The sequence below is a fragment of the Dipodomys merriami genome, unplaced genomic scaffold, assembly GCF_024711535.1.
Source record: "Dipodomys merriami isolate MVZ:Mamm:240054 unplaced genomic scaffold, mDipMer1.0.p SCAF_10, whole genome shotgun sequence".
Classification (NCBI taxonomy): domain Eukaryota; kingdom Metazoa; phylum Chordata; class Mammalia; order Rodentia; family Heteromyidae; genus Dipodomys; species Dipodomys merriami.
The window spans coordinates 20916677-20933282 of NW_027202271.1; the positions used below are offsets into that span (position 1 = coordinate 20916677).

Genomic DNA, 16606 nt, shown 5'->3' on the forward strand with positions numbered 1-16606 from the left:
TCAGCTCAAGGCAAACATTCTACCTTTTGAGCCACAGCGCCACTTCCAGTTTTCTAGTGGCTTATTGGAGATCAGTGTCTCACAGACTTTTCAGCCCGGGCTGGCTTTGAACCTCATTCCTCAGATCTCAGCCTCCTGAGTAGCTAGGATTACAGGTATGAGCCACTGGCACCCAGCTTGCATTAATGTTTATACTGCTATATATAAGATTCAACTTCAACAAATAAATTCCAGAAAAAAAGAAGGAAGAGCAAGAAAGAGAGAGATAAATGGTAAATCTACTGATTAAAAAAGAGCAAATGGCTCACACCTGTAATCCTACTTACTCAGGAGGCTGAGATCTGAGGATTTAGGTTCAAAGCCAGCCCGGACAGGAAAGTCTGTGAGACTCTTATCTCCAAAAACCACTGGAAAACTGAAGTGGCACTGTGGCTCAAGAAATAGAGTATGGGCCTTGAGCTGAAGAGCTGAGGGACAGCGCCCCCAGGCCCAGTGTTCAAGCCCCTGACTGACAAAAACAAAAACAAAAAACAAAAAAACCACACACACACACACACACATACACACAAAGTCACTTTGTAGTAAAGTCATATAAAAACAGTGATTCCATCTTATCAGCCTAAGATAATAAAGGTTTGCTGTTTACTATGTGATACCTGTTGTGGAAACAATGTATTCTTAGTTGGTTGTGGGCACTGACGCTGTGGAATTGCCTACTTAAGTTTCTGTATGACTTCCCAGGAACTGAATTGGCTTTCGCCTCCTTTCTTTGGAGTCCTCTGTTGATAGAACTGGCTTTTTGCATTCCATTCTCACTGTGGCAACCCTCCTAACCTCCAGCTTCTGCCCTGTTCTCAAACTTAGTTGCAGGTAATGTTTGGAGGACTTAGCGACATGTTTGGAAGAAACATCTCAAATGGCTCCCCAAGGAGAATCTCCAGATCATTTCAAGTTTGTATTGGTTTGTGATGGTAGTCCTAAAAAAGAACTATGTTTGTGAAACATCATTTATTGATCTTGTTGTTACTTTTGTGCGAGTACTGGGACTTGAACTCAGAACCTCGCACTCAGCATTCACTCAGCTTTCTTGTTTATAGTTGATGCTCTACCACTCGAGCCACACCTCCAGTCCAGATTTTTGCAGAATTTTCTCCTCAGACTGGCTTTGAATTTATTTTATTTATTTATTTATTTATTTATTTATTTATTTATGCTGGTCTTGGGGCCTGAGCTCTGGGCCTGGGCGCTGTCCCTCAGCTCTTCAACTCAAGGCTAGTGCTCTACCACTTGAGCCACAGTGCTACTTCCAGCTTTTTCTGCTTATGTGGTGCTGAGGAATCGAACCCAGGGCCTCATGCATGCAAGGCAAGCACTCTACCACTGAGCCACCTTCCCAGCCCCTCAGACTGGCTTTGAATTTAAATTCTCTGATATCAGGAATTGCCATTCTGACAGACATTTAAAAATTGGTGGCATTGGGGCTGGGAAGGTGGTTCAGTGGTAGAGCGTTTGCCTTGCATGCCTGAGGCCCTGGGTTCGATTCCTCAGCACCACATAAGCAAAAAGAAAAAAGCCGGAAGTGGCGCTGTGGCTCAAGTGGTAGAGCACTAGCCTTGAGCTGAAGAGCTGAGGGACAGCGCCCAGGCCCAGAGTTCAGGCCCCACACCGGAACAACAACAAAAAAAAATTGGTGGCATTGTTGATGGTTTCTGAGCATGGTTGCAAAGCATGGGTTTGTGTTGTCTAAAAATACAATGGCAAGCTGGGCACTGGTGGCTCACACCTGTAATTCTAGTTACTCAGGAGGCTGAGATCTTAGGATCACAGTTCAAGGCCAGCCCAGCAAAGAAAGTCTGTGAGACTCTTATCTCTAATAAACTACCAGAAAACCAAAAGTGGCGCTGTGGCTCAAGTGGTAGAGCGCTCGCCTTGAGCTGAAGAGCTCAGGGTCAGCACCCAGGCCCAGAGATCAAGCCCCCCCAATTGACCCCCCAAAACAAAACAAAACAAAACAAAAAACATAATAGCAGAAGGGCTATGCTTACTTTGCCTATCTGTGATACATAGGGCTGTTGCTCTGTTCAGCCATAGCAGGATCAGTTTGGGTTTGGGTTTTGTGATGCCAGGCATATAACCAGTGTGCTTCCGTTGCATGATTAATATTCCATTGTATGGTGCTTTCTTAAAGTTACTCATTCTATCACTGATGTTCCTCACAGCCCCACAGCAGTCTCACATAAGCTTTTCCTCTCACTTCTCCTCTGATTCATAGTTTCATTTCCTTTGTGTTCAGTGTTTTACTCTGAGTAGACATGACCTATTTCCAGGAACTTAGAACTGTTCTTTGCCAGAAGGAAATAAAACAAAAAATGGAGTCATTCAAAGGGCCTATTTATATGTGACTTAGCTATCTACCTGAGTTTGGATTCTGTCAGTATTTATGGATTAAAACAACAACAACAACTTGGTTCTGCTTAACAAAACCCAGAGGGATAGAATAGAGGGAGTGCTGGAAAATGGGAGTACCCGTCCCCACGTTTTCAAATAACATCAACTTCTCCTCCCAGAGGCGTTGGAGGAAGGAAATCCCATTTGCAGCAGGATTCATGGCACTGTTGAAGCTATATAGATCTGTGACAGAATCCTGCAGTGAACTGAGCTGTAGAGACTTTTGCAGTGATGAGGATTTTTATCCAATCATGAAGAAAGCAGTTTCACTGAGAACTTGTGGCACAAATTCTCTTTAATGTGAGTCTGTATGGTAGAATGGTCGGTTCTCACTCAGAGTTCTAAAAGGGAACACATTAGCCAGATTCTGGTGGTTCACACCTGTAATCCTAGCTACTCAGGAGGCTAAGATCTGAGGATCCTGGTTTTGAGCCAGTCTGGGCAGAAAAGTCTGTGAGATGCTTATCTTTAATTGACCACTAAAAAGCCAGAAGTGACCTGGGTACCAGCCTGTAATCCTAGCTACTCAGGAAGCTGAGATCTGAGGATCACAGTTCAAAGGTCAGCCTGGTTAGAAAAGTCTGTGAGACTTTTTTTTTTTTTTTTGTCAGTCCTGGGGCTTGAACTCTGGGCCTGGGCGTTGTTCCTCAGCTCTTGAGCTTATGGCTAGTAAGCTTTACCGCTGTCCTAATATGCTTCAGTACTTTCTTCCTTTGTATGGCTCAGGAATATTCCATTGAATGGATATGTTACATTTAAGTTATTCACCCATCAGCTGATGGACATTTATATTAGTCTGTTTTTTTTTAGTCCTGGGGTTTAAACTCAGGCCAGCTGTGAACTTCCTAGCCAGGTGCTCTATCACTTGAGCCATGCCCACAGTTCTTTTTTGCTTTTATTTTCTAGACAGGCTTTCACACTTTTTACTCAGGGACAGCCTTGTACTATAATCCTTCTACTTATATTTTCCATGTGGTTGTGATTATAGATGTGAGCCATCATGTTCAGATTGTTTGTTTAAGGCCTAGTCTGATCTTAACCTGCAATTTTTATTTCCTTTATTTTCCCCAGTCACCAGTAGCAATAGGTTTCATTGTTCTGTTTTCAAACATAACGATAAACCATTTCAGCTACATTCACCCTCCATTAGCCCTCTCTCCTTGCACTGGTACCTGATTTATTTTCCTTTATTATTATTTTTTTTCTTTGTTCCAGTCCTAGGGCTTGAACTCAGGGCTGGGCACTGTCCCTTAGCTTTTTTCACAAGGTGAGTGCTCTACCACTTGAGCCACAGCCTTACTTCCTACTTTTTCTTTCTTTCTTTTTTTCTTTTTTTTTTTGCCAGTCATGGGCCTTGAACTCTGGGCCTGGGCGCTGTCCCTCAGCTCTTCAGCTCAAGGCTAGCACTCTACCACTTGAGCCACAGCACCACTTCTGGCTTTTTTCTGCTTATGTGGTGCTGAGGAATCGAACCCAGGGCCTCATGCATGCAAGGCAAGCACTCTACCACTGAGCCACCTTCCCAGCCCTTACTTCCTACTTTTTCTGAGTAGTTTGTTTCTTTTTTGTTGGTCATTGGGCTTGAACTCTGGGCCTGGGCTCTGTCCCTCAGCCCTTCAGCTCAAGGTGAGCACTCTACCACTTGAGCTACAGTGCCACTTCCAGTTTTCTGGTGGTTTATTGGAGATAAGTGTTTCACAGACTTTCTTGCCCAGGCTGGCTTTAAACCGTGATCCTCAGATCTCAGCCTCCTGAGTAGCTAGGATTACAGGCTTGAGCCCCAGGCACCCAGCTAAGTAGTTTATTGTAGATAAGTCTCTTGCACTTTCCTGCCCAGGCTGGCTTTAAACCAAGATCTTCAGATCTCAACCTTTGGAATAGGATTACAGGTGTGAGCCACAGGTGTGGTTCTTTCTCTCTTTTTAAAATTTCAAAGTGTGCATTAATGGTACTAAGGGGTTTCACCATCTATAATGTGTGTGTGTGTGTATAAATACCAGCTGTATCCATGGTAGCAAACCTATAGTTTTCATGTTCTTTCTTTCTTTAGTAACCCTTGTATTCTTGTTTAAACAGTCCTGGCATTATAATACTTATAGAAATGTTCTATCTTCGGAGCTGGGAAGTTGGCTCAGTGGTAGAGCACTTGCCTTGCATGTCTGAGGCCCTGGGTTCGATTCCTCAGTACCACATAAGCAAAAAGAAAAAAGCTGGAAGTGGCGCTGTGGCTCAGGTGGTAGAACACTAGCCTTGAGCTGAAGAGCTGAGGGACAGCACCCAGGCCCAGAGTTCAGGCCCCACAACTGGACACCCCCCCCCCAAAAAAAAAGAAATATTCTATCTTCATTCCCGGCATGGTGGCTCATGCTTATAATCCTAGCTACTTAGGAGACAGAGTTAAGAAAAAAGAAAGGAAAGGAAGGAAAAGAATGGAGGGGAGGGCTGGGAAGTTGGCTCAGTGGTTGAGCGCTTGCCTTGCATGCATGAGGCCCTGGGTTCGATTCCTCAGCACCACATAAGCAGAAAAAAAAAAGCCGGAAATGGCGCTGTGGCTCAAGTGGTAGAGCGCTAGCCTTGAGCTGAAGAGCTGAGGGACAGTGCCCAGGCCCAGAGTTCAAGTCCCACGACCGGACCCCCCCCCAAAAAAAAGGGAGGGGAGGGGAAAGGGAGGGGAGAGAATCGAAGGGACATTCTCTTACCACGGGGAAGGGGTGGAGGAGTTCCAAGTCTCCACTTGGAGAGCAGAGCACATGGCTCAGAGCACAGGGCGTCTGGATTTGCTGATTCTCTTTTTGCTGCTGGCATCATGAATTGTCATCACCACCCCAGGCCTAGAGTCACATGCTTGGGAGAAGCAGCTCTGTTTGCTCGAGTAGAGAGAAGTAATAGTAACTCCTGAAAGATGAGTAAGGTCATATCTTATTGAGTAATCTGTATATTGTGAACTCAGGAAGCAAGATTAGAATGTAGGTCACCGTCGTCTTGATTATAATGTAAGTAGAAGGTGCACTCATGAGAGAGGCGAGAACAAGCTGCCACAAACCTCACAGGTGTTTTTTGTTGTTGTTTTGTTTTGTGCCAGTACTAGGGCCTGAACGGAGGACCTTGTGCTCTTGTTCAGCTTTTTACTCAAGGCTGGCACTCAACCACTTGAACCACAGCTCCACTTCCTGACTTGCAGCTTTGTTGCTGATTAATTGGAGTAAAAGAGTCTGTTAAGGCCGGGTACCCGTGGCTCACAGTTGTAATCCTAGCTACTCAGTAGACTAAGATCTGAGGATCTCAGTTTAAAGCCAGCCCCTGGCAGGAAATTCTGTGAGACTCTATTTTTTTTTTTTTTTTTTGGGGTCCAGTAGTGGGGCCTGAACTCTGGGCCTGGGTGCTGTCCCTCAGCTCTTCAGCTCAAGGCTAGCACTCTACCACTTGAGCCACAGAGCCACTTCCGGCTTTTTTTTTTTCTGTTTATGTGGTGCTGAGGAATGGAACCTAGGGCCTCAGGCATGCAAGGCAAGCGCTCTACCATTGAGCCACCTGCCCAGCCCCTATTTTTTTTTTTTAACCAGTGCTGGGGCTTGAACTCTGGGCCTGGACACTGTCCCTGAACTTCCTTTATTCAAGGCTAGTACTCTACCACTCAAGCCACAGTGCCCTTTCTCGCTTTTTTGAGTTTATTGTTTATTAGAGATAACAGTCTCATGAATTTTCCTGCCCAGGCTGGCTCTGAACTGCAAACCTCAGATCTCTGCCTCCTGATTAGCTAGTATTACAGGTGTGAGCCACTGGTGCCCAGCACCACCATGGACTTAAGAGTCAGACATTCAATTGTGTTCTGTAGCACCTATGTGAAAACAGTCCATTGAAGCCAAAATTCCTTTTTTTGTTGTTGTTGATTGTGGGTCTTGAACTCTGGGTCTGGGCACTGTCCCTGAGCTCTTCAGCTCAAGGCTGTGCTCTACCATGGGAACCACAGCACTACTTCTGGTTGTCTGGTGATTAATTGGAGCTAAGAGTCTCATGGAGTCCTGCCCAGGCTGGCTTTGAACTGTGATCCTCAGATCTCAGCCTCCTGAGTAGCTAGGATTACAGGTATGAGCCATCGGCGCCTGGCAAGTTCCTTTTTTTCTAAACCGTTCACAGTTTCTGTTAGCCTCATTATGCCTGGCAGATAGGTAAGACAGTTACATATTTTCTTCCTCTATGCCAGAGGGATTCTTGTAGTTGTCTTTTTTCATTTCCCTATTTTCCTGTCGAGTCACTACTTTTAACACTTGGTGTCATCTTTTGCCAGGAGCTAGGCACTTCCCCCGTGTCTAGCCTCCAAATGTACAATCTCTGACCTTCTGTTCTCTGTCTCCTGCAGCCATATGTGTCATCGGCTCAGCAGATGGCACCTCCTAGTCCGAGCAACAGCACCCCTAACAGCAGCAGCGGGAATAACGGGAACGAGCAGTTGAGCAAAACCAACCTGTACATCCGGGGACTGCAGCCAGGCACTACGGATCAGGACCTTGTTCGATTGTGTCAGCCGTAAGTTTCAGGACACTCGCTTCCAGGGACAAAGGCTCTGCTGAAAGCCTTTGTGCTTTGTACGACCCACAGATGCCATGAGATGCCTTAGCCTATCCCCTTCAAAGAATTCGGAGCTGAGTGTGGCGCACCTGTTATTTCAGTACTTGGGAGGAAGAGGCAGGGGGATCATGGGTTTAAGGCTGGCTTGGGCTATGTGGCAAATTTGAAGCCAGCCTCAGGTATACAGTAGATCTGCATTAAAAAGAAAAAAAAATTCTTGAAAGGGGCGCCAGTGGCTCAGGTCTGTAATCGTAGCTACTCAGGAGGCTGAGATCTGAGGATGGAGGTTCAAAGCCAGTCCTAGCAGGAAAGTCTGAGACTCTTTTTTTTTTTTTTTTTTTTTTTTGGTCATGGGGCTTGAACTCTGGGCCTGGGCACTGTCCTTCAGCTCAAGGTTAGTGCTCTACCACTTGAGCCACAGGGCCATTTCTGGTTTTCTAGTGGTTTATTGGAGATAAGAGTCTCACTGGACTTTCTTGCCTTGCCTGGCTTTGAACCATGACCCTCAGATCTCAGCCTCCAGAGTAGCTAAGATTACAGACGCTTGGCCACTGGCGCTTGGCTTGTGAGACTCCTATCTCCAATTAACCACCAGAAAACTAGAAGTGGTGATGTGGCTCAAAGCGATAGAGTGCTAGCCTTGGGCAAAAAGCTCAGAGATAGCACCCAAGCCCAGAGTTCAAGTTCCAGGAGTGGCAAAATCAATCAATCAATCAATCTTGTTGTTGATATATATATTATTATATATACTATATATATATATATATATATATACATGTATATGCATGTGTGTGTGTGTGTGTGTGTGTGTGTGTGTGTGTGTGTGTTTGTGTGTGTGTGCTAGTGCTGGGGCTTAAACTCAGGGCCTAGGTATTGTCCCTGAGCTTTTTTGCTCAAGGCTAACTAGCTCTACCACTTTGAGCTCCAGCTCTTCCAGCTTTTTGGTGCTTAATTGAAAATAAGAGTCTCACATACATTCCTGCTCCAGCTAGTTCACACTGGGATAGTCAGATCTCGGTCTCCTGAGTAGCTATGATGATAGATAGGCTTGAGCCACTGGTGCTCAGCACTTTGGGTTTTTTTGTTTTGCCTTTTTAAAGATGTTGGGGTTTGAACTCAGGGTCTTGTCCTTGCTCAGCTTGTGTCCACCACTTAAGCCATACCTTCAGCTTGGCTTTTTTTTTTTGGGGGGGGGGTCCGGTCATGGGGCCTGAACTCTGGGCCTGGGTGCTGTCCCTCAGCTCTTCAGCTCAAGGCTAGCGCTCTACCACTTGAGCCACAGCGCCACTTCTGGCTTTTTTCTTTTTGCTTATGTGGTGCTGAGGAATTGAACCCAGGGCCTCATGCGTGCAAGGCAAGTGCTCTACCACTGAGCCACCTTCCCAGCCCCTCCAGCTTGGCTTTTTGCTAGTATATTAGACATAAGAATTATATAGACTTCTCTGCCCATGCTGGATTTGAACCACAGTTCTTAGATCTCAGCCTCCCGAGTAGCTAGGATTCCAGGTGTGAGCCACCAGTGCCCAATCTTTACGGTTTTTATTTTGTTGGGTTTTTTTTGGAAGCCAGGATGAGCCTGGCCTTTGAACCTAGCATCTAACTTTTCCAGTATCCCCCCAAATTAATAACGCAAAGACTACAGTGCTTTCATCTTGAGCACAGGATATTCATTTATTTCTATAAATAGTGATGAGATGAGAAGAAGTGGGAATAGCCCACTTCTGGAGATGCTGCTGGTGAATGGACAGGTCCTCACAGGAGTGAGTAAAGAAGGTATAAGGAAAGGCTGTCCCTCTATCTGACTATGCAGACCCCAAGATAGTGATAATAAGCAGAGGACATGTATGTATATGTGTGTATATGCACACACATATGCACATGTACTCTCACGCACCAATTCTGGAGCTTGAACTCAGTACCTATGTGCTGTCCCTGAGCTTTTTTTTTTTTTTTTTTTTGAGTGAGGCTAGTGCTCTATCATTTGAGCCACAGCTCCACTTTTGGCTTTTTGGTAACTAATTGGCGATAAGAGCTGGCTTTGAATCTGGATTCTCAAATCTCAGCCTTTTGAGTAGCAAAGATTACAAGTATGAGTCACTTGTGCCTGGCTCAGCTCAGTTTCATTTGTCAGAAAAGCATGCATTTCAAATAATGTGTTTGTAGAAACCATTTGAGAAAGAAGTCTAGAATGGCATGAGGAAAGTAATAGGGAGAGGAATGAAGTGAATTTTGGTTAAGTGAATAGTGCAAAGAGGTAGAAATAAGGACTGTGTACAGTTATCATCTGTTATAACTTTGTGTGTATGTTGCATGTGTGCACACGTGCTTGTACATGCATGCACATATACATACGCATGCCAGTACTGGTCCTTGAATTCAATGCCTTGAGCTCTGACTTAGCTTTCTTGCTCAAGGCTGATGCTCTACCACTTGAGCCACAGCTCCACTTCCTGCTTTATTTGGCAGGAAATTGGAAATAAGTATCTCATAGACTTTCCTGATCAGGCTAGCTTCAAACCATAATCCTCAGATCTCAGCCTCCTGAGTAGGTAGGATTGATTACAGGCATGAGCCCCCCGTACCCCCTACCCCTCACACCAATCCTTGAATTCCTTACTACTTATTGCAATAAACATAAAATCTAACTAACTAAAAAAAAAATCTTGTCACTCCATAGAGTAGAGAAGAAACTCAGTTTGATTTCTTTGTTTTGAGACGTCTACCTTGTCCATCTGAGAGCAATGAAGGAATGGAGAAGGGGAAGGAAGGAAGGAAGGAAGGAAGGAAGGAAGGAAGGAAGGAAGGAAGGAAGGAAGGAAGGAAGGAAGGAAGGAAGGGAGGGAGGGAGGGAGGGAGGGAGGGAGGGAGGGAGGGAGGGAGGCCTAGAAACTGTCTGTGGAGGAGTAGGCTGGTAGCAGGGAGGCTGGCGGTGCATGTGAGCAGATGAGAGGAGGCAGGCTGAATGGCCAGCAGTGAGTTAAGCAGTCTAAGAAGGGTGTTATTTCCACGAGCAGAAGGACTTCCTGCCTTTGTCCCAGTAGTCTCTTCCGGGGCTGAAGTGGTAGTGTGGAGAGGAGGGGGGAGAAAATGTTGTTGGATCCTAAACTCTGGTGCACCGGAAGAAGAGGCGAGGTCTGGGCCTGGAGCTCCTGGTTCTCTCGGAGGGGCTGCTCCTTCCGTGGAGGAAGCAGCAGTCACCCAGCTGTTGCCAGCTGCAGTGGAAATTCTGAGCTCCAAGGCTCAGGCTGCTAGACCACAGCAAGCTCCACCCTGGGGCCTTGACGGGGATAGCAGCATGCTCGTCCTCTGGCCTGCAGTCAGACTTCTCCTGAGTCCCTCCTCTTGCCTAAATTTGGGAAGGAATCCAAGAATGTAGGCCAGAAGGGCCAAGATCTCCACATCTACCCCACCCCCACCCCACCTCCTTTTCTTGTGCTCTTTTCCCAGCCGCTGGGCCTTTGCCTGGTTTACGCTGTCTAATCCTTTGGGTCACTGAAGCTCCACTAAAAAAGTCAGTGAGAGACTGCCAAGGAGTAAAAACAAATCAATCAGCCGAGGGCCTTGAGGGATAAGAGGAGGAGATGGGAGGGGGAAAAAATGCTTGTTTGGGTTCTTGGTCTCAAATTCAGTTCCTGCCAACAGTTTCCAGTTAGCTCTTGTACTTTTGACTTTGTTAGTGGTTTCTGCTCTGTCTCTTTAATTTTCCCCCTCCCTTCTCCCTCCTGTTCCCACTCCCTTGCTGGAATGTGGAGACTTTTTTTCCTGGTGGAACACCTCTCATCTAACCCCTCACCCGTGAGTCTCCACTACTCAAGTTTTTGGAGTACAGGCTATGCTTGCATGAAAGCAGAATTTCCAAAAAGTTGAAAACCGTGACTCACACATTTAGAGAGGACAGATGTCAGAGATTGTGGAGCTCTGAGGCAACCAGCAAGATGAAAAACACAGGTTCAAGCACTGAAGAAAGAATGCGGGGCTGGGAAGGTGGCTCAGTGGCGGAGCGCTTGCCTTGTATGCACGAGGCCCTGGGTTCGATTCCTCAGCACCACATAAACAAAAAGAAAAAAGCCGGAAGTGGCGCTGTGGCTCAAGTGGTAGAGCGCTAGCCTTGAGCTGAAGAGCTGAGGGACAGCGCCCAGGCCCAGAGTTCAGGCCCCATGACCGGACCCAAAAAAAGAAAAAAAAATGTTGGAAGAAGATTGCGAATAGATACAGAAACTACTTCATGTCCACCAGCCTTTAGAATTGTGTGTATGTATGTCTGTGTGTGGTGTTGAGCCTGGACCCCTAGGGCCTTATAAGAACTGTAGGAGTGCTCTGTCACTGAACTCTACCAAGGCCTGGGATTAGTTTCTCCAATGGAGAGAAGCAATTTGCATTTATGTTGAACAAAAATCTACAAGTCAACATGTATCTTTACCAAGTCTGAGTCTTAATGTGTAGTGAGTAGATAGTAATCAAACAAACATGAAGAAAATGAAATACAGTAAGCACACCTTACTCTTGAATGCATTACACACAATTTTTTTTTTTTTTTTGCTGGTCATGGAGCTTGAACTCTGGGCCTGGGCACTGTTCTGAGCTCTTCAGCTCAAAGCTAGCACTTTACCACTTGAGCCAGCTTTTTCTGTGTATGTGGTACTGAGGAATCGAACCCAGGGCTTCATGCATGCAAGGCAAGCACTCTACCACTGAGCCACCTTCCCAGCTCCCATTACACACAATTTTGACCCAGTATAAATATAAGAAATAAAACTCAAAGCTGGGCACTGGTGGCTCATGCCTGTAATCCTAACTACTCAGGAGGCTGAGACCTGAGGATCACAGTTCAAAGCCAGCTCTGGCAGGAAAGTCCTTGATACTCTTATCTCCAATTAACCACCAGAAAACCAGAAGTGGCACTGTGGCTCCAGTGGTAGAGTGCTGGCCTTGAGCAAAAAGAGCTGAGGGACAGTGCCCAGTCCCTGATTCAAACCCTATGACCAACAAAAAAAAAGTCACAGATGTGTTCCTGACTAGGCTGGCTTTGAATCAGGATCCTCAGATTTCAGCCTCCTGAGCAGTTAGGATTACAAGTGTGAGCCACCAGTACCAGCCCCAAAACAACTTTTAACTTCCCCAAGTAAATATCACATAGCTCAGGTAATGTGTAAAAACTTTCACTGGGTCTAACCTTGTGATCTACTTAGTGCTGCTCTGCTTTTAATTTTGTGAAAATCTGCATCCCCAAAAGGCTAATGGTGCCCCCAAAAGCAAGGTGAAAGTTAATTGCTTAATTTAAATGCTGGAGTGAAAATTGGAGAGCTGTGGAAAGGTGGCATCTCTTCAGCAGAAGGCAGGCAGCCTTTGGGGGAAAATGAAGCAAGCATCTGTGGTGCGGGACTGAAGGCTGCGTCCTGAGCAGACCCAACAGCCTTCATATTGGAGCCACACATGTCTTGATACTAAGAGTCTATTCTTGGAATGTTCTACCATGACACTGAAAAAATGTGCAGACCTTCTTTGGCCTTTTTCAGGTTTTACATGATTATTTTGTCATTCACACTCATTCACACTTACTCTTCTCTGGAAATTTCCTCACTGACACAACAGAGGTCTGCTAATCATCTAGGCATCCCTCAATCCAATCAAGTTGACAACCAGGATTATCCACCACACCATCCTTAATATAACTTTTTTTTTTTTTTTTTTTGCCAGTCATGGGGCCTGAACTCTGGGCCTGGGCACTGTCCCTCAGCTCTTCAGCTCAAGGCTAGCGCTCTACCACTGGAGCCACAGCGCCACTTCCGGCTTTTCTTTTTTCTGTTTATGTGGTGCTGAGGAATCGAACCCAGGGCCTCATGCTTGCAAGGCATGCACTCTACCACTGAGCCACCTTCCCAGCCCCTCCTTAATATAACTTTAATCAACCAAAGGTGACTACAAGAAATATAGTAACTAATGGCAGGCACTGATGGGTCAGACCTGCAATCCTACCTATTTGGAAGACTGAAATCAGAAGTATCATGGTTGAAGGCCAGCCTGTGCCAAAAAGTTCTTGAAATCCCTTCTGAACCTATAGCTTTGCACTGTGTCATGGCTGCCTGTAATCCCACACTACTTGGGAAATGGAGCTTGTAAGGATCGAAGTACACGGCCAGCCAGGCAAAAGAGCCATAGTGAGACTCCATCTGTGTGCCGGGAAGCAAGCTGGGGGCAGTGGTGTGCACCTGTGATTCCAGTCATTTACTTAGGGGAAGCCTAAAAATTGACTGCCTGTGAAGAGAGACAGGCCCAGAATTCATCCAGATGGTTCATCTGCATTCTATCCTTAGTCTCTACCCAAGATCATCCTTTTCCTTCTCCTTCTCTTAGATATGGCAAGATTGTGTCCACAAAGGCCATCCTGGACAAGACCACAAACAAGTGCAAAGGTGAGAGGATGCTGCTCTTGCTGATGGAGCCACAGTGAGGGAGGACATCGCTGCCCTCTGTCCTTTGCTGCTGAGTCTGAGTACCTGGTGCCAGAGAGAAGGCTCTGAGGTTTCCAGGCTTAAAATACTAGTAGGTATTTAGATCCATTAGTGACCAGATGGCTTGAGCTGGAAATACTGTTGGAGTCCCAAGGCCAGAAGCCTCCCCAGAGTTGCTCAGTCTCTTGGGCTGGCTTAGAACTCACACTTCCCAATAGTGTTGATGGAAGTGGTAGATGGGATGGAGATCCTTTCTACCTAGCAACATAAACACCTTTTGGTGGAAGTGGAAAGATGTCTCGCTAAGTGATGTTTTCCAAAGACACAGTTGCATAAGAGTTTCGAGCAGGTCTCAGGGAGGCTGGGAGGCCAAGAAAGAGCTGAGATTCAGTGGGGATCGCTACTTCCAGCAGGCGTCTGGTCATCTGCCTGGAAAGGCTGCATTCCTGGTGTGACTAGCACTTCTGGGGTGTAGATAGAAGAGATATCTAGGGCCGGGCGCTGGTGGCTCACGCCTGTAATACTAGCTACTCAGGAGGCTGAGATCTGCGGATCACGGTTCAAAGCCAGCCCGGGCAGGAGAGACCGTGAGACTCCTCCTATCTCCAATAAACCACCAGAAAACCAGAAGTGGCGCTGTAGCTCAAGTGGTAGAGCACTTGTCTTGAGCTGAAGAGCTGAAGGACAGAACCCAGGCCCAGAGTTCAAGCCCCACGGCCAACCAAAAAAAAAAAAAAAAAAAAAAAAAAAGAAGAGATATCTAGGGTTCTTTTAATAGTATGGAGGTGGCTGGGGCTGTGAAATATCAGAAAGCCTAGTAATCCTAATTACTCAGGAGGCTGAGATCTGAGGATCATAGTTCAAAGCCAGCTTGGGCAGAAAAGCCCTTGAGACTCTTACCTCTAATTAAACAGCAAAATGCAAGAAGTAGAGCTATGGCTCAAGTGGTAGAGCCCCAGCCTTGAATGGAAATAAGCCAAGTGGCCAGGCACTGGTGGCTCATGCCTGTAATCCTAACTACTCAGGAGGCTGAGATCTGAGGATCACCATTCAAAGCCAGCCCAGGCAGGAGAGTCCATGAGACTCTTATCTCCAATAAACCACCAGAAAACCAGAGGTGGCGCTGTAGCTCAAGTGGTAGAGCACTAGCCTTGAGCTGAAGAACTCAGGGACAGTGCCCAGGACCAGAGTTCAAATCCATGACTGACCAAAAAATAAAGAAAGAAGTAAAAAGAAGACAAAAGGAGGAGGAGAAGGAGGAGGAGGAGGAAGAAGAAGAAGAGGGTGGCCTAGTTCCTGAAACTTCAGATTTTTAGGGAAAAGGAAAAAGGCAAAGATACTACCAGAACTTCATTTGTTCCCTTGGAATTCATAGCCAGAAGGAGGGCCAAAGCTCAGAGTGGGAGGCATGCAGAGACAACCACTGAAACCTCCTAATTCTCTTTCTCCCTATCACATCCCATACATGGATTCTAACTTTTCCTCTGTCTCCTGAAAAGCCTGGGCCTCCTACCTTGCTCACACCTCCCCCTCCTTGTGCTGTTTCCCTGTTCCAGGCTATGGCTTTGTGGATTTTGACAGCCCTTCAGCAGCACAAAAGGCTGTAACCGCCCTGAAAGCCAGCGGTGTACAGGCCCAGATGGCAAAGGTAAGGTGCCACCTATGTCTGTCCCTCACTCCCCACCCCAGGGACTGTGCCCAACACCCAGGCCCCAGGCCCAAGGCTTCTTCTACATGCACAAGCATATGAAATTGATAGGCCAGGGCTGTCTGCAGTGCTTTCTGACAACATCTAACCACAGATAGCCTGAACCAGGGGCCCCTGATCCCCAGGGCTGCTGGAGGAAGATGGCATGCAGTCTGTGGCTGTAGCTCTGTCCACAGTGTGTGTCCTTCTCATCTAGCGGGCAGGAGGCTTAGCCTCTGGCAGCTGCTCCTGCTGCCTCCACCCTGGCCCCACTTCCCTACCACACAGATGGTGATAGTTTTGCAACGTTCCCTGCACAAGCCAGTTGTGCAACTCAGAGGTTCAGAACAATATTAGCCACCTCCCAACTCAGCCTCCTGCAGGGGCGGGGCCTGGGCTGGGGAGGGGGAATTGGAGCACTAGTTCCTCTTCACTTTTGTCTGCGCTGGCCTTTCCAGCCAGAACACAGGAAAAGTAGAACCTTCTCTTTCCCTTTCCATTTAGATGGGATTGTTCCAGGTACTCTGAAAAAAGCTAATGAGGGCAGCCACCCTTTCTGTAACAATTTAAAAAAAAAAAAAAAGCAACCTTGAGGAGAAAGAAGAGGGCCTAAGGATGCTGTGACCACTGGAAGGAAAAGGCACTGCTTCAATTCTTCCTTCTTTCCTTCCTTTTTTTCTCTTTCCTTCCATCTTTCCCTTTTCTCTCTTCCCTTTCTTCCTTCTTTTCTTTCCCATTCCCTTCCTTTCCCTTCCAATCTCTCTCCCTCCCTCCCTCCCTTCCTTCCTTCCTTCCTTCCTTCCTTCCTTGTCAGGCTTGGGGACTCGTATTCAGGGCCTGGGTGCTGTCTCTTAGGGTTTTTTTGCTCAAGACTAGAACTCTACTACTTGGGCCACAATTCCACTTCAGTCCTCAGATCTCAGCCTTATGGGTAGCTAGGATAATAGGTGTGAGTCACCAGAGCCCAGCTCAACTCTTAAAACTGAGGAGCTTCTGGGCTGGGAAGGTGGCTCGGTGGTAGAGTGCTTGGGTTCCATTCCTCAGCATCACATAAGCAGAAAAGGCCAGAAGTGGTGCTGTGGCTCAAGTGGTAGAGCACTAGCCTTGAGCTGAAGAACTAAGGGACAGCGCCCAGGCCCAGAGTTCAGGCCCCACAACCAAATAATAATAATAAAAAATAATAATAAATAAATTGAGGAGCTTCTGCCCTTGTACACATTCTGCCCCTTCTAGAGTATAACCTTTGGCCACAGCTCAGATATTTAGAGGCTCAGAGTACCATCCAGGTGACCCACTGAGTTGAACTTTGGCCTTTTTTTTTTTTGGTTGTGGGGCTTAAACTCTGGGCCTGGGTGCTGTTCCTCAGCTCTTCAGCTCAAGGCGAGCGCCCTACCACTTGAGCTACAGTGCCACTTCCGGTTTTCTAGTGGTTTATTGGAGATAAGAATTT

The 16606-nt window shown here is 46.6% G+C and overlaps 1 protein-coding gene across 3 annotated transcripts in view; it reads left to right on the plus strand.

The window, feature by feature from the left end:
• The window catches only part of Rbms2 (RNA binding motif single stranded interacting protein 2), a 50267-nt gene that overhangs the window by 18242 nt on the left and 15419 nt on the right, over nucleotides 1-16606 (plus strand). For all 3 annotated transcript variants that reach the window (XM_070043371.1, XM_070043361.1, XM_070043370.1), the window contains 3 exons: nucleotides 6809-6975; nucleotides 13372-13430; nucleotides 15026-15117. In XM_070043371.1, the coding sequence (XP_069899472.1) occupies nucleotides 6833-6975; nucleotides 13372-13430; nucleotides 15026-15117 (294 nt within the window). In that variant the 5' untranslated portion in view covers nucleotides 6809-6832. The remainder of the gene's footprint in view (nucleotides 1-6808; nucleotides 6976-13371; nucleotides 13431-15025; nucleotides 15118-16606) is intronic.